Source organism: Cladosporium halotolerans, assembly GCF_011745625.1.
Source record: "Cladosporium halotolerans strain TM138-S3 chromosome Unknown Sca37, whole genome shotgun sequence".
Classification (NCBI taxonomy): domain Eukaryota; kingdom Fungi; phylum Ascomycota; class Dothideomycetes; order Cladosporiales; family Cladosporiaceae; genus Cladosporium; species Cladosporium halotolerans.
In genome coordinates this window covers 12,920-39,752 of record NW_027191488.1, presented here as the reverse complement: position 1 = coordinate 39,752, position 26,833 = coordinate 12,920, and the positions used below count along the sequence as shown (strand labels likewise).

The 26,833-nt window shown below is 57.6% G+C and overlaps 7 protein-coding genes across 7 annotated transcripts; 3 read left to right on the top strand and 4 right to left on the bottom strand.

The window, feature by feature from the left end:
• Positions 1-101: 101 nt before the first annotated feature.
• On the top strand, positions 102-3,251 carry WHR41_07833 (uncharacterized protein; the record flags this gene model as incomplete). Its single annotated transcript, XM_069376437.1, has 1 exon — positions 102-3,251. The coding sequence occupies one exon, from the start codon at positions 102-104 to the stop codon at positions 3,249-3,251; it is 3,150 nt and encodes a 1,049-aa protein (XP_069226330.1).
• A 737-nt stretch (positions 3,252-3,988) lies between these two features.
• Positions 3,989-6,297, top strand: WHR41_07832 (uncharacterized protein). The gene is made up of 5 exons (XM_069376436.1): positions 3,989-4,306; positions 4,382-4,418; positions 4,484-5,327; positions 5,382-5,510; positions 5,560-6,297. Exons 1-5 carry the CDS (start codon positions 4,281-4,283, stop codon positions 5,808-5,810), a joined length of 1,287 nt encoding a protein of 428 aa, XP_069226329.1. The 5' UTR covers positions 3,989-4,280; the 3' UTR covers positions 5,811-6,297.
• A 3,250-nt stretch (positions 6,298-9,547) lies between these two features.
• WHR41_07831 (uncharacterized protein) lies at positions 9,548-12,389 on the bottom strand (the record flags this gene model as incomplete). The annotated part of the gene is made up of 4 exons (XM_069376435.1): positions 9,548-11,267; positions 11,320-11,964; positions 12,082-12,237; positions 12,379-12,389. The coding sequence occupies 4 exons, from the start codon at positions 12,387-12,389 to the stop codon at positions 9,548-9,550; spliced, it is 2,532 nt and encodes an 843-aa protein (XP_069226332.1).
• A 3,511-nt stretch (positions 12,390-15,900) lies between these two features.
• WHR41_07830 (uncharacterized protein) lies at positions 15,901-18,108 on the bottom strand (the record flags this gene model as incomplete). The annotated part of the gene is made up of 2 exons (XM_069376434.1): positions 15,901-17,330; positions 17,382-18,108. The coding sequence occupies 2 exons, from the start codon at positions 18,106-18,108 to the stop codon at positions 15,901-15,903; spliced, it is 2,157 nt and encodes a 718-aa protein (XP_069226331.1).
• A 948-nt stretch (positions 18,109-19,056) lies between these two features.
• On the bottom strand, positions 19,057-19,563 carry RPL29 (60S ribosomal protein eL29; the record flags this gene model as incomplete). Its single annotated transcript, XM_069376433.1, has 4 exons — positions 19,480-19,563; positions 19,374-19,425; positions 19,151-19,253; positions 19,057-19,092 (listed from the first exon to the last, which is right to left on the bottom strand). The coding sequence occupies exons 1-4, from the start codon at positions 19,484-19,486 to the stop codon at positions 19,057-19,059; spliced, it is 198 nt and encodes a 65-aa protein (XP_069226375.1). The 5' UTR covers positions 19,487-19,563.
• A 1,773-nt stretch (positions 19,564-21,336) lies between these two features.
• WHR41_07828 (uncharacterized protein) lies at positions 21,337-21,684 on the bottom strand (the record flags this gene model as incomplete). The annotated part of the gene is made up of 1 exon (XM_069376432.1): positions 21,337-21,684. The coding sequence occupies one exon, from the start codon at positions 21,682-21,684 to the stop codon at positions 21,337-21,339; it is 348 nt and encodes a 115-aa protein (XP_069226376.1).
• Positions 21,685-22,415: 731 nt separating this feature from the next.
• acoA (Aconitate hydratase, mitochondrial) lies at positions 22,416-26,227 on the top strand. Its single transcript, XM_069376431.1, has 6 exons — positions 22,416-22,758; positions 22,848-23,553; positions 23,612-23,725; positions 23,779-24,285; positions 24,946-25,033; positions 25,084-26,227. The coding sequence occupies exons 1-6, from the start codon at positions 22,726-22,728 to the stop codon at positions 25,973-25,975; spliced, it is 2,340 nt and encodes a 779-aa protein (XP_069226371.1). The 5' UTR covers positions 22,416-22,725; the 3' UTR covers positions 25,976-26,227.
• Positions 26,228-26,833: the final 606 nt, after the last annotated feature.

Sequence of the window (26,833 nt, the reverse complement as noted above, 5' to 3'; positions counted from 1 at the left end):
AACATCCACAACGTGAAGCGGGGAGACACAGACGGCATCAGGCGTCATCCGGCAAGGGATCCACGGCACAAGCATCATCAGCACCTCCTGCACTTCCTTCTATGCCGAGCTTCTTGAAAGCCAAGTCAGCTAACCAGGAGAAGCCCGAGGCTACAGGATGGGGCTCTGGATTTTCCCAGCGTAAGCCTCTGGAATACGGATTGAATGAGCCTACACCTCCACCTACCAAAGTGGAGCCCGAACCTGAAGCTCAGCCTGATGTCGTGACTCCCCCACAAGCAGAAGCCCCTAAGAAGCCTAATCGAGGTTTTGGACTTGGTGCAAGCCTACCTCAGAGACCCAAAAAGCCGCAACCCTCTAAGCACTCCATCTCCGACATTCTCGACCCCGACTTCGACATGGGGCAAGAAGACCTGCCCCAGCCGCCACCAACTCGTGCGAGGACCATCAGCCGCGATGAGTACAGCTTCACCCCTCCCCAATCCGACGCGCCGGACAACTGGCAGCACCTCGGTCGCCGTCAACCCGAACCAGCGCCTCCAGCTCCCCCCGAGCAAGCCCAGCCCGGAATGGAAGACGACGCCTGGATCGACCGCCGCTTCGCCGAGCACCAGCAAGAGCGCGCCGCTCTCCGGCGTCCCATGACCTCGCACCTGCAGCCCCAGTCGCGAACTTGGAAGCCGGAATTCGCCAACCCAAACTCAACTTCTGGCACGACGAGGACTTGCGGGCGCTGCGGACAGAAAGGGCACATTGCGCGGGAATGTCCAAACCCGATGACTACGCGATGTAACTTTTGCAATGTCGTCGGCCACAAAGCTTCCGAGTGCCCCAGCAAGCCCGGCGATAGGTCGAGAGACGACCGCAGGAATGGTCGCCGAGACAATCGCAGAGAGATGCAAAGAGGGCGTAACGATCGCGAATCCAACGAGAACGCCTCAGAGGAGCGTCTCGATCGCGACTTCGATAGGGGAGCAGCAGAGGAGCGTTACCAGCGTACTCGGATGGACAACGACGCCAGGAGCACTGATCCGCGCCAAGAGATGTTGGCACGTATGCGAAGCAAGGGTTTTGAGGATGAGGGTGAGGGAGAGGAAGAGCCCGAGGAGCGCGTGCTCAGGTCTCGCAAATTCCGAGACGAGGAGCCGCGCGAAAAGAAGCCGGGCCGACGCAACCGAAGAGACGAGGACGAGGACGATGACGATCGCCCGGGACGTCGCTCGCGCCGTGGCCGCGATTTCGAAGACGATGACGACGGCGGGCGCTTCTCGCGCAAGGCGGAGAGGAAGCAAGCGAAGGGCGCTGAGAAGAAGGCCCAGCGTGCAGCCGAGAGAGCCGCGGCACAAGCCGAGGCGAAGAATCAGATCAAGCTGCCCGAGTTCGTCTCTGTGCAGCAGCTTTCTCAGGCGCTCGGTGTGCGCTACGAGCAGTTCGTGAACAGGCTGGAGGATCTCGGCTACGACGATGTGTTCCCTGGCAAGATTCTCAACACAGAAGTCAGCGGTCTCATTGCGATGGAATACGACTTGGAGCCAGTCTTCGACACAAGCGTCCGCGAGGAGGAAGAGCGCGACCTGAAGGCTAGGCCGGAGGTTGATGCTCAAGACAAGGAATTACTGCCTACCCGACCGCCCGTCGTCACTATCATGGGTCACGTCGACCATGGAAAGACCACCATTCTGGATTACCTGCGCAAGTCTAGCGTTGCTGCTGGCGAAGCTGGTGGCATCACACAACACATTGGTGCTTTCAGCGTCCCTCTTTCGGCATCTGGAAAGACCATTACGTTCCTCGACACACCCGGCCACGCTGCTTTCCTTGCCATGCGCCAGCGCGGAGCAAACGTCACGGACATCGTGATTCTCGTTGTGGCTGCTGACGATTCTGTCAAGCCGCAGACGCTCGAAGCCATCAAGCACGCCAAGGGCGCCGGTGTCCCGATGCTCGTTGCCATCAACAAGGTTGACAAGGATGGCGCGGACATCCAGCGCGTCAAGCAGGATCTCGCCCGCCACGGTGTGGAGATCGAAGACTTCGGCGGTGACACACAGGTCGTTGAAGTTTCGGGCAAGACCGGACAGGGTATGGACCAGCTCGAAGAAGCTGCTGTCACTCTCGGTGAAATCCTCGACCACCGCGCCGACCGTGATGGTGCGGTGGAGGGTTGGGTCATCGAGGCTACCACGAAGAAGGCAGGCCGCGTCGCTACTGTGCTTGTGCGCAGAGGCACGCTGAAGCTGGGCTCCGTCATTGTCGCAGGCAACACCTGGGCTCGTGTGCGTTCGCTGCACAACGAAGTCGGTGTTGCCATCTCGGAAGCCACTCCAGGTATGCCTGTAGAGGTTGACGGTTGGCGCGATCAGCCAGCCGCCGGTGACGAGGTTTTGCAGGCCCCCACCGAGCAAAAGGCCACGTCTGTCGTCGAGTACCGCCTCGAGAAGGTCGAGCGCGAAAAGACGGCCGAAGACATGGAAGCCATCAATGAGGCCCGCCGCGTGGCGCAGGAGAAGCGTGAGAACGAGAAACGCGCTGCTGCGGAAGCCAAGCGACGCGCAGCCGGTGAGGAAGGCGAAGACACCAATGCCAAATCTGCTGCCGCTCAGGCTGATGCATCTTCCGGCGGCCGCATAGAGGTACCCTTTATCATCAAGGCCGACGTGTCCGGTTCGGCCGAGGCTGTTGAGGCTTACATCATGAGCGTCAGCTCTCCCATGGTCGCACCGCTCGTTCTTTCATCCTCAGTCGGTGCGATGAACGAGTCTGACATCGAGCTTGCGGATGCCACTCAAGGCCACATCATCTCCTTCAACTTACCTCCGAATGAGGGTCTAAAGATGCAAGCAGAGGCCAAAGGCGTCAAGGTGCTCGAAAATAACATCATCTACCGCGTGCTCGACGACGTCAAGGCCGTGCTCGAAGAGAGGCTTCCGCCGCTCATCACACAGCGCGTGCTGGGTGAAGCTGAGATCGGTGCTGAGTTCGAGATTGGCATCGGCGGCAGGAAGAAGATGAAGATTGCCGGATGCAAGGTCAGGAACGGCGTCATCGGCCACGGCTCGAGAGTGAGGGTCATGAGAGGCGATGAGAAGGTCTACGACGGCACGATCTCGTCGCTGAAGAACGTCAAGAAGGACGTACAGGAGATGCGCAAGGGCACTGAGTGCGGTATGGGCTTCGGGGACTGGGAGAAGTTCGAGGTTGGCGACACGATCCAGACGTACGAGGAGAGGAGCGAGAAGAGGACGCTCTAGATCGATGGATCGAAGTGATCGAAACATGATTGATGCCGACCGTGTATCATTTGTAGTATAGAGCCTGTGAAAATATGTACCTTATCGCGTGTTTCTCCAAATCCCGTCCGACGGCCTAATCGGGCTTGGCGTAGAAGCTGTCGCCCGCACTTGGTCCCAGGCTGCTCCTTTGCAACGACAACCATGGCCGTTCCAGCAATTTTGTCACGCGTTTCCGGGGAAGGCTGCCGGAGCCTGACTCCCGCAGCGAGGATCGCCGGTCGCCAGACGCACAGGTCCACAGGTCTCGCCTTTTTGCCACAAATACTGCGTTAATCGCACCGTAAGCCCAGAGATGGCTCGATCGCCCAGTCAGACCAGGCACGGCAGCCACACGCTGCATGCCGTCGCTGCAGTGGCCCGTATGGCGCAAGAGGAAGACGCGCCTGGCCTTCGAGACGGGCGGAGGCGGACGCGACCCTGTGCTGCCGCGGACTCGACTCCGTGCTATTCGCGCGCCGGTGCGCACCCAGACCTGCTCGAGGCGTGATCGGACCCCTCTCCGCTGTTATCAAGCAGGCCCCTGGTTGGTACCCGGCGATATTCGCCACATGACGCGGTCTCCCGATCGCCGCAGCGGGGCAGCTCACTAGCCGCAGGAGGTAGCTCCGTACATGCTCCCAATGCCCACGGATTGGACGACCGAACGGACGAGACGGTGTCCTCGCCCTGCAAATCTCGATGCCTCGTACCATCAGCGATGACGACGTCGTTTTACTACCTTAATCATCTTCGGGCGTGGCGGTTGCTCAACAGTCCCCCCAAGGATCGGATCCGCCCAGGCCTGACTCTGGCCTCCTAACACAGGCCTTGCATTGTCGAAACGAGCAACGTACTACCATCCCGGAGTGCGCCGAGCTAACTGCACCACCCACCGGCTGCCGCACACTTCCTTTCAATCACCGACACGGATTGGTCAGCCCTCGCGCGCATACACCGAGCCAGGGCGTGACAGACCGCAACTGAGCGCTGTACCATGGGCGCAAAGTGATGCCTAAGCGAGGGTCGATTGCCAGGTAAGCGCGGAGCCGTGAAGCCCCTTAAGACGATTGGGAAACACCAGCTCACAGACGCCTCGCCTGAGGGTCCAGCTGCGCATGTGCGCCTTGCCGGAAACGCAAGACAAGAGTGCGTGTCCCTTTAATCTTTTTCATGCCCGAAATGCTGTGGGCCGTCACTGACAGCGAAGGCAGTGCGATGGCGCGCGACCGACTTGCAGAGCCTGCGAGCAACGGCGGGCCGAGTGCCGATACGATGTCGAAGAGGGCATCACGCGGACCGCAGCCTTGAAGGGCAGACTGGAGCAGCTGGAGCTTGACTACGGGAGCCTCGTCGATCTACATTCACAACTCAAGCACGGCCAGCCGGACGAAGTCGCAGCGTTGGTGAACCGGATCAGGGCTGAAGACTTTCCCGAAGTCAGGGCGCCATTGGAGCAAGGCAGCATCACGGCCGACGGGCTTCCTGATGGGATGGATTCGACGGAGGACGGGGCGAGCGATGCGAAATGGGACTCATCACGAACACCCCTCAGTGATTTCGGCGACATACAGCAGAACCCGTTCACTCCGATTCCCTTCTACGGCAGCATGGGCGACGACATCCCGATCGATCCGGCGTTGTCTGGGCTGGATCCGCAGCTTCAACAAATGGGCCAATCAGGCTCCAGCAGCTTCGCCCAGCAGGCCATGATGCAAGGCTCCTTCAATCAAGGTCCCGGTCTCCAGATGTATGGGACATCAATAGCGAGCGAATCGACACCGTCTGCCCGACAACTCTTCCAGAACCATGTACCGGGCATGCTTCGGACGAATCTCCCAATCGTTCGCCATGGGATGGCATTACAAAGCCGATCGATGCCGGAATCGTGCTCAGCTTACAGCGATGCGCAAATCGAGAGGTTGATTCGGGAGGTCGAAGTGCAGGCGGACCATGAAATCCCCAAAAGTCGATTGTGCGAACTCAGCAGTATTGCTGCTGTTGCAGCGCAGTACGTTCGAGGCGCCATCCAGCCCGGCTTGATCGACTTCTTTTACGGTCAGTTTACACCCAATTTGCGCGTTCTCGGTGCGGATTACTGACAAACAGCAGACGCCGCAAAGCATTTCTTCGAAGATTGCATGCAATCCCCCCTCCCCCACCTCGTCCCCCTCAAAGTCTGCGCCATGCTCGCGCTCGCCAACATCCTGAGTCGATCATTACTAGCATTCGTCTACATTGGTGAGTCCCTTCGGAATCCCACGCAAAACGTCCACTTACCACCATCCAGACCTCGGACTCTCCCTCGCCCAAAGCCTTGATGAGCAAGCCGTTTCCGCCTCCCAAACCACCAACCGGTCTGATTTCGTCGAAGCTCGGCGCGTACGAGGCACGCTCTTGTCCCTCCGGGGCTACGCGCACAAGCACGCCGGGATGAGCTTTCAAGCGGGCCCAGGGCTCGTGGACGGCGTCGACCCCGAAGAAGAAGATCAAGACTCCATCCCGACGGATTCGAAGCAGATGGACGGCTGGATGTCGTGACGCGATTGGTCTCTGCTCTGGCAAGAGCAAGGATTAGCGATAAGTGCGCGCTGGAGACGACATATGAGAAACGAACGGTTGGATCTACGGAAGCGAATTGATTTGAAGGGAAAGCGAGTCAATTGTCGACTGGGCGCTTTTCGGGTGTTTGATCGAATGTGATTGAAGCCTCTTATGTGATTCCCCCCAGCTGCCGGCTGCGATGCGTTCGGTTTTCAAGTTTGGGTGCGGGCGAGAGGGATAGGGGAATGTTTCTTCCTCTTCCCCCTGAATTTTTTGGGAGCGGGTTTGCACAAATTGGCATTGGCGAGGAGTTACTGGTGAGATGAAGAGGAAGAAACACAATAGTGGAGAGATTTTTGCTTGAAATTTGGACAAATCGATGATTGCAGGTAACAGAATTTCGAAGTCCGATGATTGCTTAGTTGAGATCTTTTGAGTGATCTGAAATCACAGGTGTCAGTCATAATTGAGACCTTGCAAATCATCATCTCGAGTCTTGTTCTTCCTAACGGCATATCTTCGATGGTTCAGCGAGCCTCAGGTGACGTTCCACCTGAGGCTTCCACAACTGTCTACATGTCACTTGTCATTCTACTGAAATCACTCCAAGAACGCACCCACTTACACGGAGTCAAAACAGCCTTCCGTGAATTTGAGCCTCAAGCATTTCGAACATTGCAATCTCAAAGATGTTCTCACACTCAGTGTTTGGGTAATGTTGTTCGAAGTTGTAAGCCCTCACATCTGACCAGGCATTGGAACACTATTTGAAATTGCAACTCATCCTGCTAACCTTCAGTACGAGAATTACGAAACATCGGGCCCTCAAGCCATTGCACGCTGTGGCAATAGCCTCGAACCAATGCGGTCTGCAAGCTCACAGAAATTCTCTATCCGACCTGAACTACACGCATCCTACAGCGCAAGGCCCTCCATCCTCGCTCTCTTTTTCGGCCACAGGCCTGCGACCGAAACAGCAGAACCACTTCTCCCGCCCATAGACGCCTCACTCCCTAAGTGATGCAAATCAAATCGCCGATTCGTCTACGCCCCTTAATCCTTCCGCCCCAAAGCAGAAAGCCCCGAACGTCACTCTCAACTACCACTTTCCGTATGCAGGCAAAGCTAACTCCACACCAGCAACTGCCGTGGAGGCCTCAAAAGGCCCCATCAGTCGCTTATTACACTTCTCGCACCAGCCACAGCGCCTCAAAATGCCTCCTTGAGAATGCCTTAGCAAAAACTCTCGCCTCAACGGCCCCACTCGCTTATACTTTCCACCTCACCAGCCTCAACGCCTCAGCAGCGCGAACTCTTTTCACCAGCCATATCCACTCGCCACATGACCTCGCCACAGCCAGTAAGCGCCACATCACCCGCGCCACCACGTGCATCCATCCTCAGCGCCACACCAACGCCTCGCCAAAGATAACATCATACCGCTCAACCGAGGCTTCTAACCACGTAACCGTAGCACAAGCGCCGTCGCCCGTCACCCGGACGCCGCCTCCGTGAAGAACCGTGGCGTAGGGCTCGTCTCGTCTCGTCCTCATCTCATCTCGCTACTGCCAACGTCACGTCACGACACGGCACGGCACGTCACCCCAGAGAAATCGCAAAAAGCCAGCAGCGCGAAAGCGCGGCTAGAATTCCAAGCAGCACGCTCCCAAGAAATCTAGACCCCATTGGCAGGACGCAGGGCTGAGAGCACGGCGCCACGTCTTGTCGGCGCCACAGACGCCATACCTACCTACCTGACAGCGAGCGACCGGGCGGACGGCGTTCGTCATGCAGGGGCGTTTCTTTGAGGCGAGAACGTCATCGCGCCGCACAGCGATAGCGACAGCGCACCGCGTTCCCTCCCGCAGGCACGTACGCCTTCGTCGTGATTGATTGACTGACTGACTGACTGATTGACGGGATCGCGTCGCCAGCGCATGTGAGGGCTGAGATGCGCGATGACATCGGATCGCCCGGCGCGCAGGAGCACGTTTCAAATAGACGCCTCCGCGCACGCAGCGGCGCGTGGACAGACAGATCTACGAGCAGATGATCGTCCGGTCCAGTCCAGCCCAGCCCATACTGTACCGCTCGTCGATCGCCCGCCGTTATACCCGGCCGGGCACCTACGTATTCCCTCCCAAGCTCGCTGTGGCTGTGCGATGCGACGTGGCAGCTCACGGCGGCACCTTGATGTGGAGTGGCGTGCACGTCTGCGGCGCACCGAAAAAGCAAAGACGCCGCGCAGACGCAAGGCGACGTCACAGCGTAGTCCACGTGGGCTCGAGGCAGATGCAGGAGGGAGGGAGGTGTGGCGGTCAAGCCTGGGCTGGGCTGGCTGGCTGGCGAGGATGCCTGGGGCTTGATGAGACTTGACGCTCGAAGGGAAAGAGAGCCGAGGCTCGGTGCTGAGCCCATACGTAGGAGGTAGGTAGATTCTTTAGGGCTAGGTGGTACGTAGTGGGCTTTTGCGAGAGAGATGGAGAAAATGTCGAAGTAATTCCCGATGTGAGAAAGGAGGCGCCTGTAAGGTAGTCGATGCCGAGATTAGCAAGAGCAGAGCGCCATATTTAGTAAGAAGAACCGCATGGGTGCCAGTTACCAGGATCTTGGATGCAGACTCAACAAGGCTCACCCCGTCCTCTGCGGGAAAAGGGAGGCGTGTATTCCGTCCCTGTACCGACGACAAACATCCGAAATGCCATAATCAGAAAGTCCCCCACCAGATCCACAAAAGGAGACCTTCCAGACGACTTACCCTGCCATAACAAACAAACACGCCAGCCGCTGCTGCAGGGAGTGAACCAAGTACCTACGCGCCGTACATCGCCCATCCCAGTCGCCAGCCGTGGCGCACGGGAAACGCATCCACAATCCCACAGGAGAATCCACAGCAGCCACAGGAGCCCCTTAAAATCGCAAAGTTAGAAGGGCAAAAAAAATATTCCGAGGATGAGATGCGTGGATGAGGAGAGAGGAGGAAACTGTGAATAGGTAGGTGAGATGGGAGACGCTATTGGAATGTGGGATCTGCGAGTGATGGTAAGGTAGCTGTTGATATAGTCGGATAAAGGGAAGTCAGTTCTGCTGGCGACGGACGTGAGACGAGGCTGGACCCTGACACGTAGTAAATTGGGAGAGTCCGAGGATAGATTCAAGAGCTCACGATATTATGATTGAAGTGAATCAAGGTGAAAAGTAGACAAATATTAAAACGACTACCTCCAACAACCAACCAACCAACTGACTAGCTAAATTACCACCCCCTAAAACAGAACAAAATAATCCATACCCACATCCAACCCGTCCTCTCCCCAGGAAGTAAGTTGAGAATAGCGAAGAGAAGTATCAAGGGAAGGAGTCCAAAAAAGCGCGCGAAAGTGGGTATCATCCAATCCAATCCAGTCCAATCCTGACCCGACACTCGACAAAAGGAGATGATTAAAAAGAAAAACGAGGACAGCAGTCTTTAGCGATGCGCAGACCTTCCGTCGTCTTTGAGGAACGGTCTGGCGATGATGCCGGATGTGAGGTGTGTAAAAGAGCCCAGAAGTGTCGGTCGCCCGGTCGCGTGAGACGAGCAAAATGCTTCGAGTGTGTTCCTCTAGCCCGTTGGCGAGGTCGGTGTGTTGTGCATCGTGTGGCTCGTTTCGGTCGTGAAGTGGTGTGGATATTAAGGAAAAAAAAAAGCGTCCCATCCCCTTCATTCCGCGGCCCCGCCGCAGACATCGAGATCAAAACAGCAACCTCAACTCCCACCCCGCGCTCGGCACATCCCTCAACGTCGTCAGCTCGCCATCGCACTGCAGCTCCAGCGCGTCGTCATCCCCCCAGGGATTCGCATTCGCATCGTCCTCCCCCGCCTCGATCTCCACAAACTCCGCCGTCATGTCCTGCCCCTCGGCCAGCTCGCGCACGCAGTCGTCGTCGAACAGCACCTGCAAGCCGGCGCGGCTGACGCGCACGACGCGCACGACGTCCGTGGGCGCGAGGTCGCACTTGGTCGCGACGGCGTGGACGAGGTCTTTGTGAGTTCTGGCGGGGAGGTAGACGGCGCGGTGGTAGGGGTCTGTGGCGGGGCGGCCGGGGACGCGGGGCTGGATGTAGAGGCAGGCGGCGGGCTTGAGGGGGCGGTCGGGGGGCGGGCGGTAGGCGGCGTCGACGCCGAGGGCTTCGACCCAGCCGGAGACGGCGCCGGAGTTGGGGGAGCGGGTTTGGATTTTGGTCGGTTGGGGGTTGTCGGGGGGGCTGGCGAGTTGGTGTTGGGTTTGGTGTTGGTTGGGGGATTTGAGGTCGCCGAGGGCGTTTTGCGGTTGCGAGCGCCAGTCGCCGGAGTTGGCGCGGGAGACGCCGGCGTAGGGGGTGGGTTGCTGGAGGGTGGAGTCGCGGCGGCCTTCGCTGTAGGATTTGTTGCTGGGGGTTGGGGAGACGAGAGAGAGGGCGTCGCCGTTGCTGGTGCTCTGCTTCTCCCAGGTAGCGTTGTCGACCGACTCCGCCTTGACCTGCTCGCTCTCGCCGGGAATATTGACCGGGTGGAGATCAGGATCATCCTGCTCCGCACCGCGCAAGTAGAGAACGGAAGCCGGCCTCGTCGAGCTGAACATATCCTGCAGCGTCATGAGCTTCATCTGCAAATCATCCTCCGCACCGCCGCGCGAACCAGGCTGCGCGGACGAATCCGCAGACCAAGTCCGCCTGTGCTTCGGGACCTTGCCGTGCCTGTCCATGAGGCCAGCCTTCGCGACGAACGAACCACTGCGCTTGCGCTTGCCGCTATCGCGACTGCCGGCCTCGATCTGCGCGATCTGCTGGTTCATCTTCTCCATCGTCTTCTTGACGTGCGCGACATCGTTGGCAAGTTTGCGCTCTGCGCCGTGGTCGCGGAACAGCTTGACCTTGCAGTAGCAGACCTCGGGATCGGGCGAAGGTTTCGCGTTCGAAGAAAGGTCGCCGATGATTTCCGTCTTCGCGCAGAGGCGCACGGGAATGCCCTTGACGCCTTTCGAGTGGCTAAAGTCGGTAGAGAGGAAATTGAATCGGACGGCGATAGGGCACTCTGAAGTTCCAGCGGGAGGCGTCCAAGTCACGCAGAAGCCGTCGAATGAGGCGCTTTCCAGCTCGACGCGAGGCTTGCTGGGGTCTTCGGTGCCGGTCGCGGGCGAGTTATCGACGAACTCGACGGCCTGCAGGCGGCCGCCTCGTTGGTGGGCTTCGTTGGTGCCGCGGCCTTCTTTCCAGAGCTGCCAGCACGCGGCGGGTTTGCAGCGCTGCTGTTCGTCTTCGAAGGAAACGCGCACGAAAGTGCGGTATCTTAGGGGAGCGATTGGTTGCTGGATATGTGTGTCGACGACGTTGAGAGTGTAGGTTTGGCCTTTGTTGAGGTAGGTGATGGGGATTTCGTCGGAGTGCTTGATCATGGCGGTGGGCGCGTTGAGGGTGGCATGGTATCGGAATCTGTTGCAAGTCAGCAATGAACCCCTGGTTGTTCCGAGAACGAGAAACGTACTTTTCACCATCCGGGTGGAATGATGGCGGCGGCATGAACTGGCTGAATCCTTGCTGGTGCATCAGCATGTCCGGCGATTGATGCTGCGAGTGCTGCGCCGTGTCTATGTCAAGACTGATGTCGCCGATTGGAGAGTGATCCATGTGCGGCTGGTCGAAACTCGGCTGGTGCGTCAACTGATGCGGCGCAAACGTTTGCGGCGGCGGTTGCGCGTGGACGTGATGGAGCTGGAAAGGGTTCATGTTCTGGAAGTGTGGCTGGGGCTGCTGCTGGAAGTGGTGCTGCATGTGCGGTTGGAAGGCGTTGTTGAAGGCGGCCGAATGACCTGCATGCAGGCCGCCGTGCATCGCGCTCTCAGATGTGGGCATGGACAGAGGCGTGCCCAGGCCGAGATTGAAGGATGGTGTGTGAAGGTCGCCGGCGGTAGGGTGGAAGATGGTGTTGGTGCCGCCGGGCGTGGGAGTGTAGTAGCCAGAGAACTGATTCGCAAAGTTGTAGCTGGGATGATTCGGATCGAACAGCGACGGTGTCATCCCTGTCGAGCCGAAGTTCCAGTCCTTGGACAGGCGAGGTGTGGGCTCTGCATCGTGCGAGTCGAGGTTCATCGCTTTCGCGTCGAGCGAATGAACAGCGCCGACGGTCGAACTGTCGATCGATCAGCAAACACCCTCGACGAAAGAAACAGCGGTGCTGCAGAGCGGGCGCAGCAGTGTCTGCCGCATCTGTTCTGTGGCTCGACGCGCGATGGCGTAGCGGACTCACCTCACAGCGGCGTCCTGCGCTTCGGTGGAGGGCGCGAGCGCGGCAGGCTCGACGTGCTGCTGCATCTCGGCGGACGAGACATTGTGCGGGCCCAGGCCGGAGAACTTGGACTTGAAGTCCTCGAACAACTCGGCGGGCGGCTTGTGCGAGGTCCGTCTGCGGGCGCGGTGGTGTCAGCTCGTGGTCGCGGTGTGGTTCTGCCTCACGGCGCAGGCTGGGGCGGGCTCGCTGAGCTGGGCAGCGCGGTGTGGCCGTGGAGGCTTTGCACCGGGCCAGCTGGCGGGGCGCAACACGCACCTGCTGAACATTTTGGGCGGCGACGGGCTAGCGGAGCATGGAGGAGGTGGAGGAGGAGCGGCGGCAGGCGTCAGGCGGGTGCTCAGGCCGTCTTGATATGCTGGCGAGGCGAGTGGAACGAAACTCGAGGGCGAAGGCGGCGAGGAGGTGGTGGCCGTGTGTCGCAGCGGAGGAGCAGCCACTTCTAATGGCCGGCGGAGGAGCAGCAGCCACTTCTAATGACCGCCACACCCGCCCGCCGGCGCTGCAGCGACCGGGGTGCACAGCGTCTGAGCGCAGCCTGCAGCCGCGCCGAGCAGCAGCAGCGGCGCCGCGTGTCCCCTGCGCCCGCATTGGCCCGCGCGAGCGGTGCGCGCCCCACTCGCGCCTCATGCGGCGGTGCACTGTGGCGCCAGCTGCGGGGTGCCGTGGCTGATCCGCCGCGTCTGGCTGCCCGCGGTGGGGAGGGCGAGGAGGAGGCCCCACGCACGAACAGGCCTGATCCCAGCACGCGAGCCACAGAGGCGCGGGCAAGCTGTGGCGCAGCAGGAGCAGCTCCCTCAGCTCCCTCACGTCTCTCCCCCTCCACGCCGTCATGCCACCGCCGCGCCATTGGCCATTGGCGTCATGACGACGAACTGCCACGGCCACGGCCACGGCCACACTACCTCACCAACAGCACCTGACCGTCCATCCTCGCCGCCGCGTCCAGGCCGTCCACCCATCTCCCTCCTCCCATCTCCCACCACGCTAGCAACGCACCAGCGTCGCGAACCTCTCCCTCCCCTCCACTCCCCCGTAGGCATTAGCCGCAACCGCAACCGTAGCGTCAGCCCTGCGCTCGCGATGCGCACGCCCTAAAACCCCCGAGCCGCACGCGCAGGACCTAACCGCGCTCGCTGAGCCGCCGCATCCCAGCAGGCCAATTTCCAGCCCGGCCCGCCCGCAGCGCCGCTGCAATCAAACCAAGCCGGCTGTCTTGCCCTCTGCGGACGCGATCGCGTGCGACCGCAGTGATCGCGCTTTTCGCGGGCGAGCGTTACGGTCGATGGGCGCTGGCGATGATATTGGCCGCCGACACGGGCGCTGCTGGCACGGCTGCGTATCTCACTAGACATCCTGACATGCCATCCCGTTCCATCCCGGCACGGCATGCCGCGTGCGGCGCGGCAGACAGACAGAGTAAGAGTAGTGCGCGTGGGGCAGCCACCCATCGCACCAGCCACGGTGACACCGATAGCCAAACAATAAAGCCGCTCGAGCGAACGTTGGAGCGAAAGAGCGAACATAGAGTTTTGCGATCTGCGCCACTCGCGCGCTCCCCATCCGCGCAATCGGGAGCGCCTAAAAGAGCTCAGTACCCGTTGAGGCCCGTCGATCAGCGCGGCGCGAGAAGAGAGCAAAAACGGCCGCGAGCCGTGTTGTTCCAAAGAAAAATTCCCGTCCTTTCGGCGATGATGGGCGGCAGCACGCCTACCTTATCCCCCAAATAGCGAGAGGGGGGAAAACAGCGAGAAAGGGCGAAGGTAGGTAGGCTTCCAGCGAAGCGAAATGACGTCCGCGCCTGCGCCGTCTAATCGCGGCTCGCCGTGGCGCATTCGTTCGCTACCTTGCCCTTTCGCTACTTTTAAACTCAGGCTCAGGCTCGGGCTCAGGCTCAGCGCGCCGGGTGAAGTCATTCAGTCACTCAGTCGCAGAGCCACAGAGCGCGATGTCACTTTAACCCCCCAGAGTCTTTTCGGACGCTACTGACGAAAGAAAAAAGTGTGGCTACCGGCCTCACAGTTGATTTGGAACGCCGCAGCTGTGGCTCACCAGATGGGGCCGCGATGTCACTACCCGTAGAGGTTTTCTGGACGCTAATCGTCGGATTGCTACCTACCTGATGTAGGGCGCGGTAGATTTACAGCGTCTGACCTACTCCGCAACAGTGGCTCTGACGAGGCTCTACTGTAGGCTGTCGTGTTTCGACACCGAACTGACAGGCGCGCGGCAGAAGAGACGGACGGCCGAAGAGACGGACGGCCGGGCGAGCAGAGCCGTGTAGCAGGACTGTACTCTAGTGTACTGTAGACAACTCTTCGCGAGCTCGGTACGCGAACGCCTTGACCCTCGGAGAAGCATCCATCGGGGCGCGCGACGACACATCAGCATCAGCAAGGTAATCGATGCTGTGGCGCAAGGCTACAGAATAAATGCACGCCTCTCGAGCAGACGCATACAGTTCATCAGCATGCAATGCGCTGCGCAGGCCCATCTCGATCTCGCCCGCCTCGCCTCACCTCACGCGCCACAGCGCTCGCGAGCTCTGTGGCTGTGGCTGTGCGGCGCGAAATGCAGACTGTGGCACAAGGCTGGCCCGGCCGACGATCTCCAAGCGTTGATTGACGAGCTGGACCCACGCGCGAGCGGCGATTTGCGCCCGCCGACGTGGCTTACGCACACCGTCCCTACAAGGATTGGGCTGGCAGAAGGAAAAACCGTTTGGTGACGATCGCCCTTCACGCGCCACACCTGGCGCAGCAGTTTTGCGGCGCGATGGTGTCATTGCGCATGCGGGCGCCGCGATACGAGGGTTTTCGCGATGGAGGTACCAGCGATGGGAGGAAAGTAAAGTCTCCGGCCATTATGGGGGAGGGGGGATCTTGGAACGCTACTGTACCCTCGCTGCATCGCTGTCTCGGGCAAGGTTTGGGCGTTACTATGTGATTTGGAAGGGGTGAAGAGTGCCGGTCGGTGAAGGATTGTCCGTGATGTGGCAGCGCGAGTCGCGCACAAGCTGAAATCGCGATTGGAGTCTTTCCCGTGACATCCGCCAAGCAAGCAGGACCGGAACCCGCCGCTGCCCAGGAGCCGTGTCACGCGCGGTCTAGATACTACAGCGTGGGCCCCCGGTGCTCGCGTGTCGGCGCCGTCGGCCACACGTCGCCAAGCGGTAGCAGCAACGTCGAGGGAAAAAGAAAAGCCCACCCGGCCGTCGACCGACGCAGCCGTTGTCGCCCGCTCCAGCCGTTTGCTGCAGCGAACATGACGCTCGAGCGTTCGATCAGGCTCAGAAGGTGAAACGCGCCACGCCTCCGCGTTCCTGGGCTAGGCGCTCGCCGCGGCTGTCGCTGATGGGACTTCATTCGTCCACGGCCCGCCAGCTCATCGATTGTTCCATACCGCTCTCGACGCGGTCGTTGTCGATGCAGGAGTGATGTATAGTGTCGTAATTGCGCCGCGTCAAAACCCAGTGAGATGCCGCTGCCGGGTCGCGTGTGGTCTCATCGTGCTTTGGGTTTCGTTTCATGTGGTCACTCGTTGTCACTGATGTACGCAGCTTGTGCCGCTATCGTTGTCACGAGGGAAGGAGATGCATCAGGGGCAGGCAGCAGGATATGCAATGAAAAACTACGCTAATGCTGAAGAAAGTGAACGACGAGCCACTGAGCTCGCAATTCCAGGGAAGTCTGGCCTCTACGATCGTCCGGTTGATTAATTCCATGTGGCGCAGTGCGTTTGACGTGCCGCACTGTCAATCATTGCAACACTCGTGGCTGATCAGTCTCCGCGGCCCGGCGGGTTTCTAATATTATTGATGTCGGCACCGTCGCTGCGGGGAGAGTGCAGCAGCGGACGCGAGTTTTCCAGCATTGTGGCCAATGGACGCAAGCCTGCATCGTAGACGAGCCCGGATCGACCGTCAGAACCGCCTCGCGTGGGAGAAGGTACCCGCTGCCCTGGAGTGGCGTTCGCGGTCAACCCGGAAACACTGCCACAGCCCTTGACAGGGACGTTACCAGCGCATCTAGGGTTACTTGCGGTCACTGTGTCTGTATGGTCCGGCAGGTGTCGGGCTTGCAGCGACCCTGCAGCACCGTCGGAGCTGATGCCCACGTTGCCACGCAGTCTTTCGAGCTCCGAGCGGTTCGAGGACCTTTCGGATGCGCGGGAAGGTGCCACGCGCGGCACACTGATTGCCTCGTCGGCGGCGTAATGAAGCGAGGAATGTGCGCTGTACACGGAACTCCCTGCGGAGGCGGTTCTGGGCGCTGATTTGTCGGCTTCTCTCATTACAGTCCCAAGACTGGACACGGAACCGTCACGTTCCTGTCTCGGCTTCGCTAGGGCTGCATTGTACGACGGGCTAGGAATCTTCGAAGTCCTTCGACTGTCTGTCGTGCGAACCGACGTTGCTGGGCTTGACTCGATGGGCGAGAGACACACAGGTGCGGTAGGATTGGTTACATGGTGAGTCACTGTTGGCAACGACGACAGCGATGCGCTTTTGCGAAGCGGACTGTCTCGACTTGTTGTCTCGTATGCGGTACGTATCGGCTCTGCATCGTCACCGAACTCGAATGAGAATCTCCTAGTGTCAGACACGGTGTCGAGGCTAGCCTGGGTTCTCAATTTGTTAAAGAACCCCTTAATATGTGAGGACTTTCGAGCGGGAGGTGCGCTTGTCGCATTTGCGACGGGAGCGGTCATCATGCGCTGACCTAGTGTTCTTTCGTAGCGTTGCGAAGATGGCTCCTCAGGGCTAGACGGCGAGCGGAACATTTCAACCAGGCGCGGCATGACAGACTCGATATTGACATCCCTGCGGCGGGAGATTGTGGCTGCCATTTGGCGGAGCTCCAAGATATCGCTGTCTGGGAGAGGTTCAGAAATGCTGCTCAGTGGGAGTCGTTCTCCGGTCTCGTCAGGGAGAAAATCTCCTGCACAACTGAAAGTAGAAGCAGTGTCGTCAGAAAAGCTGACTCTTGCTTCCGCGGCTGCTTGTGGACGGTCTTCGACTTTGGTTTTCTCGAGTTTGGCTTGGTCTTCCAAGTAAGACGCCTGAAGTAAAGACGTACTCGGTATGTTGGGCGGTGGCGAACCGAAAGGCAGCTCTGCATGAATGCTCGTTTTCGATGTCTTCTTCGCAAGCCGCTTCGAAAGCCTTGCCATCTTAGCTGAAGGTGATGCCGGTCGGAGCTTCATCGTCGCTGTCGTCGTCAGTGAAAATGTTTGACGTCTGATGACTGCGATGTACTTACCTCTTTGACCACTCCAATCCTTTGGCTCAAACATCTTAGTTTTCTCCAGGAACTCGAAGACCGTCTCCTTGCCATCGTCCTCATCATCATGATTGCCAGCCATCATCTTCCTCCCACGAATCAGACTATCTTGCCTCACAAGGGCGACCTCCGCAACGCCACGCTTCCCCTTTGCGATCACGAGCTCCAGCCTTTTGACTTCAGCTTTGTACGTCTCCTTCTCATCTTCCCATCTCCGCTCCGCCTTCTGCATGGCTGATCTATCAGCAGACCGGCCATCCACTTCCTCAGCCAGCCTCTTTTCCAAACGATCACGCTCGTCGGCCAGCTGCCTGTATGCTTCGAAGATCTGCAACAGCGAGCCGTTGAAGCGCGACTCCAGCGATTCGTACGGCCGAGCCATGAGCCGGCACATTACAGCGTGAATCAATTGCTCCGCGCTCGTGTTAGGAAAGGTATCCTCCACGGCCCATGAGGGGAAGCTGGGTGTAAGGTGGTCTGCGAAGAAGGGTTCAGGCTCTTTGCTCGCTGCTCCGAAGGGAGCAGATTGCGACAGGTATGAGGACAGCTTGGGACGCAAGCCTCTCTTCGGCGTAGGCGGGCGGGTTGATGGCCCGGCCAAGGCAGACGGCGGACGCATTCCCTGGTCGATCTCGGGGCTCTCGAGCATAGGCGTCCTGGATCTGGACGGTGGGATCTTGAGCCGCCATTGTGGGATATCAGACATCTCTGCTGGAGAGGGTTGTTTGTTGGCTGTAGAAAGTTTGGGTGCTCCAACGATTGTTGGTCGAGCAGTGACGGGAAACAAGCAAAGAGAGGTGAATGGCGGATGATGTGACGTTGGCTTTGAGTTGTGAGCATTGAGGAAGTCGCAGGTGTGCGTCGCGCGCCTTCCTCCCGTCGTCTTCAGAAGCCAGCCTCGAGTCTCTCGAGTCTCTCCTACAGCGGCTTTGATTACTTTCCTGTAGAATACCGTGAGCTGGATGAGATGCGCCATTTTGTAAGATGCTCATTAAAGCGCTGGATCGGTTCGAAGGCCTTCGACAGCTCTAGATGGTTTCCTCCCGTTTCTTGCCCAACCTGCGCGTGCGAGTTGTTTCTTGACGCGTCAACATAGTCCTACTTCTATCCAATTGCACATGAAGCAGCACGGATGATGAGTGTTTCATAGCACGGGGTATATCTATATTGGAATTCAACGGATTCTTCGTATTTAGTTTGGGGTATGTACGAACAATAACTTATAGTATCCGTCAAGGTCTGTCGCCACCTCTTCATGCACCGACGCAGATGTAGTAACCGACACCGGTGTTTGGTAATGAGCAGGCAGTCCCCGAAAGGACTCGATCTTGGCACGTAAAGATAATCCTTCAGTCTGCCGAGCATGGAGATGGCTCGGCGCTGTACACACATATGCCTTGCGCTGCTGAGGAAGCAGCGTCTTAGGGGGGAGGGAACCAGCCATAGCGCGGTCGTAATGGGAAATAGAGAAGTCTGAGACGGTACAAACCAGGACAAGAAGACTTGAGTCGTGAAAGGTTGAAGGATTCGGGTCTCATAGCCACCTCAACTGAGCTACGCACAGAACAGTCCCGTAAAACTCAAAAAAGGTGCCGGCTTGCCATCGTAAACGCCCAAGTTTGCTTGCTCCGAAAAGATTTCCTTAGGTCGTCGCTTAAGCCGCATCCCTCTTGCCCTCCTTAACCTCCTTCTGCGGTGGTTGTTAGCATCCAGTCGCCGGTATTGCTGTCGGTGGAAGCGAAACGTACCAGGGCCCTCATGGTGCCGTGGAGAGCATGCCTGTGGTTGCGACGGAACTTGGGGTCGGTACCCTTGAGCGAGGGGTATCTGTGGGTCTTGGGCTTCTTGATACTGTGTGCGCATTCTCGTCAGTCATCCATTCCTTGCTGAAATGCTTCTCTTTCTCCCATTCTCCCTCATCGGCGCGGCGGTGCGAAGACGAATGGCGATCGAGGAAGTGGTGCGGCGTACCCGTTCTTGTGAGCCTTCTTGCTCTGGTTGTGCTGCGAGCTGTTCTTTGACTCTGCGAAGAGTCAGTTTTGTCCTCGAGTAGTTCGCGCGCGGATTCTGAACGTACTGGCCATGGCGACGGCTTGCTCGTGTCAAAGGGCTATGTGTCGGCTTCGTTTGGCGTGGTCGTCTAGAATCCGCTGCTTGACAAGGTGAGGAAGCGAATTTGTGCGGACGCACGGACACTTCTTGGCGTCAACTTCACCCACAGCTTCGCCTGTACTTGGAGAAGAGTGGAAGTTGAGAGAACGTCACATTAATTGATTAGGCTTTACTTGCAATAACGTATTCGATTGGTATAACTTGATAAGCTGCATACTCGGTTTGAAAACGCCTTGACTTATCCTAGTCCGCGTCTCTTCGATGAAGAAGTACCGTTCATCGCATTTGACAGCGCACGGGCCCGATAGGTCCTGAAGAGTACCAGCTTGAGATGTCGCTGTTATAATTATGGTTGAAGAGACTCAGGCATCGAACCGCTGAGGAGTGTCTCAAGGCTCTAACGGAATACTAAAAATTTACATAAATTCCAGGTCCTCAATCTTCGTTCTACAAGTGCTCTCGCAGTAACTCGGGCAATTAGTGTATTAGAGATGTTGTCGCTTCGCAAAAGTTCATAAATCGGGGGACCACCACGCGTGTCGTTCGTACAAACAACGCATCTAGGTATTACGGTAACTGCCAGTAGTGACGATATTGGCAGTGAATGCAATCATTCGATTTACTAGGATATCATAAATACATAGCACCACTTGCGGCAGCACTATCAAGTCTGTATTCGAGCACAAATCTCAATGGCAGGAATCACACATGTCACTATGACAGAGAATAATTCTGAGTCGTCTCTAAATCTCAATACGCGACGAGAGGACTCATTACTATCTTTTCCAGCCGCCAATGATGAATACCGGTATCTCCGCAAGCGTGCAGCAATCCTTTGTGATGCCTTGAACTCGCTTCCAATCGATGCTCCAGATGTTGATCGGGCTCGAGCTTGGCACGAGTATTTAGCTTCTTGCTCGTGAAAGCAAGGGAAAATACTGATGTACATTCCAGCATTGTCAGCCCGAGAACCAGCTACGACGGCTCAGATGTAGCAATGATCAAGGCACCGATTCAGATCGATTATGGTCTGAACGTGCGAATCCATCCTTCGTGCTTCATCAACCGGGATTGCTTCATTGCAGACTCCCCCGATTGCATGGTTTCAATTGGAGAGCACACTATCATCGGGGTCAGTGCCCGGATATTGGGTGTTACACATCCGATTGATTGGAGAGAAAGAAAGGGAAGACAAGGCCCCAGTGTGGCGGGTGATGATGTGATTGGAAAGAATTGCTTCATTGGAGCTAATGTGATAGTATTGTGAGTCCATCTGAGCCATCCGATGTTTGATGGCAATGCTAATGCTATCGCACAGGCCCGGTATAACCATCGAGGATGGCTGCGTGATTGGAGCCGGGTCGGTAGTCACGAAGAATGTCCCTGCCTATCATGTCGCTGCTGGAAATCCAGCACGTGTGATTCGTAAGGTCGCACCCGATGTGCCTGACTCTCCGGATCTGCTGTACGAGTCCGACGGCGGACGCAGCAAAGTGAGAAGGGCGAAGACAAATACAGAACATGGTCATGGTCGCCAATCTTTGGGCAAAACAAGGCGCCAACAGGCTGCTCGACAAAATCCTCCAGATGCCGGCTCTTTCATGGCGAATCTGGTTCGAGAGTCCAAAGAACATCGCGCTACCTTGCTGACAGCAGGTCTTTTGGTCGTGGCGGGAATGGTAGGATTCTGGCTCGGGGGTCATCCCATGGCATAGAGGCAAAGGGGCCGGTGCGTTTTGAAGAGACCATTCTCAGAGCTTCGGAGAAGAATTTCTTTCTTCACTGGGCGTTTGTGTGCAGACCAGTTCCTCTCGACACCGCTTCATTCCTCGATCATGGAATCTTCCACATCCTGCTTTTTTGCAATGTCCGTACCGTAGCCAGCGGCGGCCTCAGCTTCCTTCTGGGTGTATGGCTCCTCCTTCATGGCCTTCACGCGACGCTTGTGCGGCTTGCCCCTCTTGTGCGCAGTGAAGTTGGTATCCGACTCAAACCATTTCGCACATTCGATACAGTAAAAGTCGCCAAACGCTGGGAGTTCCTCGGGAGCCTGGGTTTCGTGGTATTGTTCCAGATGGCGTTTGTTGTGAAGGTCGGCGTGAATTTGGTCGAAGTCGCGCGTGTGACGGCGGGTTTTCTTCTTGGAGTCGACTCCACGAATAGCAGGCATTTTGGCAACAAAGCTTCCCGCGTGATAATTATCCTCAGTGCTCTGCTCGAGTAGTTCGTCGACAGCGGTGCAGCCTCTGTCGTAAGATCTGCAAGACCCGTGTTTTGGACCGAAGCCTTTGGCATGTGATCTTTCCAGGGAACTTTTTTTTCCGCGGCAAGTGGGTGGGCGGGATTACCTCGGGCGGAGCCCCGGCCTGGACTTCACTTGTCGAACACAGACCACCCGGTTTCACTCTTTTTGGCCACATCCGCATTCCGCCATGTCTCCGCGTGCTACGCATTTACAGGCAAGTCCAGCATGCCTCAACCACCTTGGAGCCGATGGCTGTTACCATCCACGCTGCCCACACATGGTCAACGACGTTGGTTTCTCTCTAGTGATGGGCAGTATCTATGTACAAGGTGCATGTAAATGTGACGACAGCAGGCCACGGCGATCCGTCCCGCCGAAATCGCATCTTGGCTGCAGCTCTGGCCTGGCCTCGGGGGCACGCTCACGATAACGCGCAATGGGACGGAATGTTCGCGTGGTAGTTAACCGCGGCTGTACCCCTTCGGTGGCTGACCGCAGCCAGAAGCCGGCCCACCGGATCCGCGCTGAAGGCTAACGGGGGCGAGATAGAGGGCTGACGGATCACGTGAATTGATTATACACGCATCTATGAGCGATGTCGCAAACCAAAAGCGACCGGATCAAAGAGTATATAGAGCTTGGATGTAGGATAAGCAGTCGCCGCCATCAGAACATCCATTAGCCGAGTTGCCGGCTCTTCCTCAAAATCGCGTTGCCCTGTGACGATAATCCCCCGGTTCCGCGGGTAGCCAATCACAGCTCGGGTGTTTACACTGTCTGAGCTTAGCAGCCGAGCCCGCGCGAGCAGCTTCTTCTCCGCTGCTTTCTGCCACACGACGACAACTACAACACCTCCTCTCCCCTCATCCAATTCCTTACACATCGCCTGAGGCTTGCTGCTGGACCTGCAGAGCCTTGAAACACAGCTCCAGGACAACCTTCAAGTCAGCACAGGGTTGATTCAACATGCTGTCCGCCAGAGCCGCTGCGCGGCAGCTGGTACGTCTCCCTCGTTTTGCGCCGCCTGCCTGTGGATGGCGGCGAGTCGTAGTGAATATTGAAGACCTGAACTGACAGCAGCGTCACAGCCGCGCGCCATGGGCCGCCGCACCTTTGCCACCGTCCAGGACTCTCCCCTTTCCAAGAAGGTCGAGATGACCAACGCCGAGAAGGGCCACTTTATCAACTACCAAAAGATGAGCGAGAACCTGGGCATTGTCAGGCAGAGGTTGAACAACAGGCCCCTCACCTTCGCCGAGAAGATTCTGTACTCTCACCTTGACGACCCTCACGGTCAGGAGATCGAGCGTGGCTCCAGCTACCTCAAGCTGCGCCCTGACAGAGTTGCTTGCCAGGATGCCACCGCTCAGATGGCTCTTTTGCAGTTCATGAGCGCCGGCATGCCCAGTGTTGCCACTCCCTCCACCGTCCACTGCGACCACTTGATTGAGGCCCAGATCGGTGGCGAGAAGGATCTTGCCCGCGCCTACGACATCAACAAGGAGGTCTACGACTTCCTGAGCACCTCTTGCGCCAAGTACAACATCGGTTTCTGGAAGCCCGGCTCTGGTATCATTCACCAGATCGTCCTCGAGAACTACGCCTTCCCCGGTGGTCTCATGATCGGTACCGACTCTCACACTCCTAACGCCGGTGGTCTCGGTATGGCCGCTATTGGTGTTGGTGGAGCCGACGCCGTCGATGTCATGGCCGGTCTGCCTTGGGAGCTGAAGGCCCCCAAGGTCATCGGTGTTAAGCTCACTGGCAAGATGAGCGGCTGGACTGCTCCTAAGGGTATGAATACCTTGAATCCATCCAGCCCAAAAGAATTCCCGAGCTGACCATTTCCCAGACATCATCCTCAAGGTCGCTGGTATTCTCACCGTCAAGGGTGGCACTGGCGCCATTGTCGAGTACTTCGGCCCCGGTGTTGACACCATCTCTGCCACTGGCATGGCCACCATCTGTACGTGACAACTCGAATCATTGCTGAAGGTTCAACTGACTAACAATGAACAGGCAACATGGGTGCTGAGATTGGTGCCACCACTTCCCTCTTCCCCTTCAATGACCGCATGTACGACTACCTCGCCGCTACCAAGCGTAGCCAGATTGGTGACTTCTCCCGCGAGTACGCCGCCGAGCTCAGGGAGGACCAGGGCGCCGAGTACGACCAGCTCATCGAGATCAACCTCAGCGAGCTTGAGCCCCACATCAACGGTCCCTTCACCCCCGATCTTGCCACTCCCATCAGCAAGTTCAAGGAGGCCGTCAAGGCCAACGGCTGGCCTGAGGAGCTCAAGGTCGGTCTCATCGGCTCTTGCACCAACTCCTCCTACGAGGACATGAGCCGCGCTGCTTCTATCGCTGAGGACGCTCTCAGCCACGGCATCAAGTCCAAGAGCTTGTTCACCGTCACCCCTGGTTCTGAGCAGATCCGCGCCACCATCGAGCGCGATGGCCAGCTCAAGACCCTCGAGGACTTCGGTGGCATGGTCCTTGCCAACGCTTGCGGCCCCTGCATTGGTACGTATTCCCTTTCTTCCCCACACATCGACAATCGTTTCCATTTGATCCTCACTTCACCGGGGTGAATCACACTGGCTCCTGATATGGATCTGGGTTCGGCCACCTCCCTGCAACGTTCAATCTGAAGCTGCCTCCTGCTCCCTCCATGGTTGCGACTCATCTCCCAGCTCCATCAGCTTCCACATGTGGCACGTACGCCCCAAAATGTTTTGCAGTCCGGAGATGTGGCACTGCCTCCGCCTTTGCCATCCGGCCTGGAATCTGGCATTTCCGCTCCGACGAGCTCATACCTGCTGGTATCGAGTATTTTGGACATGCTGTTCCGCGGAGACATGGCGCTACCTTGCCTCGTTCATGAAGCCCTGCGTCTGGCATCTCCAGGCCCTCAGAGCTCATACCTGTTGGCATCGACTGTCTTCGAAAACATCGACCGCGGAGATGCGGCGCTATTTCGCCTCCTTCATCAAGCCCTGCGTCTGGCGTCTCCGGATTCTACGAGCTCGTACCTGCTGGCATCGACTATCCTAGGCGCCTTTTACCGCGGAGACAACGAACTTCATCAAGCCCATCTGCCTTGATTTTCACTTGCCGCACAGACTTCACTTGCATAATTTCACCCACCATCTTAATCGCATGCTGACAATATCGTTCTTCTAGGCCAGTGGGACAGAAGGGATGTGAAGAAGGGCGAGGCCAACTCCATCATCTCCTCCTACAACCGTAACTTTACTGGGCGCAACGATGCGTATTTAGTCTCCCCTCCCTCCTCGCTGACTCTCGCTGACCGCTTCCCAGCAACCCTGCCACTCACTCTTTCGTCACCTCCCCCGACCTTGTCGTCGCCATGTCTCTCGCTGGTACCCTGAACTTCAACCCGCTCACCGACTCCCTCAAGGACAAGGACGGCAAGGAGTTCAAGCTCAAGGAGCCGACCGGTGATGGCCTCCCCAAGAACGGATACGATGCTGGTGCCAATACATACCAGGCCCCGCCTGCGGACCGCGCCTCCGTCAATGTTGCCGTCTCCCCGACCTCCGACCGTCTTCAGCTCCTCGAGCCGTTCAAGGCCTGGGACGGCAAGGACGCCACCGACCTGCCCATCCTCATCAAGGCCCAGGGCAAGACCACCACCGACCACATCTCCATGGCCGGCCCGTGGCTCAAGTACCGTGGTCACCTTGACAACATCTCCAACAACATGCTGATCGGTGCCATCAACTCTGCCAACGGCGAGGCCAACAAGGTCAAGAACTTCACCACTGGCGAGTTCGACGCTGTCCCTGCCACTGCCCGTGACTACAAGGCCAAGGGCATCAGGTGGGTCGTCATTGGTGACTGGAACTACGGTGAGGGCTCTTCCCGTGAGCACGCCGCTCTCGAGCCCCGCCACCTCGGTGGTCTCGCCATCATCACCCGCTCCTTCGCTCGTATCCACGAGACCAACCTGAAGAAGCAGGGTATGCTCCCGCTCACCTTCTCCAACCCCGAGGACTACGACAAGATCCAGCCCGACGACAAGGTTGACCTGCTCTGCACTGAGCTCGCCGTCGGCAAGCCCATGACCCTCCGTGTTCACCCCGCCAACGGCTCCGCCTACGACGTCTCTCTCTCCCACACCTTCAACGAGGGCCAGATCGAGTGGTTCAAGAACGGCTCTGCCCTCAACACCATGGCCAAGGCCTCTTAAGCAGTGAAAAGAGCATGGAACATGTTTACCCGCAATTCCATCCTGGTACGCTGCTTTAGATTGCACAAAGCCAACAAAGAGCTATGATGAGAGGAACACGAAGTATATATCCAACGGAGACTTCTGGGGAGGCAGACACAGGACGTGTGGGGTTGTTAGCAATGTGCATATTTGTTTGCTTTTCTTGTACTAGGCGAAACGGTGATAGGAACTGTACGTTTTACTGAAGAAATTTCAATCACTTTCCGTCGATTCGTTCTAGTGATGCGCGCGTCGTAGCTTTCCCTCTGCGCGACTCAATAGTACCTCAGCAGATGTTTGTGAATATAATTATACTCTCTGCATTCTGGGTACTGGGAACTATCTGCTTTCCTGAACCCTCTTTCACTTCAAAAATGGACAATGCTTGAGCTCATACCTTTTCACACGGAGTCATCGGCGGCTTCCAGCTCAGTGGGATATATTTTGCTTTCTCATGCTCTCTTCTCCATCCATGAACAGGTTTGGTTTGAGCTTATACCTGGCTCCACTGTGTCAATGACGGTCTTCAGCTCCCTGATGTTTTGTGCAGTTCTCGGGCTTAACCACTTGGCCTCTGCGTCAGCACAAGAGGGTATGGCCACCATCTCATGAATCTAATGATGAGGAGGCACTGTTGCTTTTGGGAAGGGAGACTATGTCTGGCTCCAGTGCCGGGTTTCATTCCTATTTGAGCCATGTCCTTTGACAGAAGCAATATCGATTGGCTCAATTGTACATTTTCACGCCACCTTAGCCACATCGACTGCACTTGCAAACCACAAGACCACATGTTAGTAATCAAGAATGTATTCCAAGGTGTTCAAGGAAAGGAGTCTG

What these genes read in the sequence shown, in the direction of transcription:
- acoA (XM_069376431.1), top strand. Translation starts at nt 22,726, where the DNA reads ATGCTGTCCGCCAGAGCCGCTGCGCGGCAGCTG. An exon ending in CGGCTGGACTGCTCCTAAGG is followed by an intron (nt 23,554 to 23,611) that starts GTATGAATACCT and finishes ACCATTTCCCAG; the next exon opens with ACATCATCCTCAAGGTCGCT. An exon ending in CGCTTGCGGCCCCTGCATTG is followed by an intron (nt 24,286 to 24,945) that starts GTACGTATTCCC and finishes TCGTTCTTCTAG; the next exon opens with GCCAGTGGGACAGAAGGGAT.
- WHR41_07832 (XM_069376436.1), top strand. Translation starts at nt 4,281, where the DNA reads ATGCCTAAGCGAGGGTCGATTGCCAG. An exon ending in AAGCGAGGGTCGATTGCCAG is followed by an intron (nt 4,307 to 4,381) that starts GTAAGCGCGGAG and finishes CTGAGGGTCCAG; the next exon opens with CTGCGCATGTGCGCCTTGCC. An exon ending in CTTGATCGACTTCTTTTACG is followed by an intron (nt 5,328 to 5,381) that starts GTCAGTTTACAC and finishes GACAAACAGCAG; the next exon opens with ACGCCGCAAAGCATTTCTTC.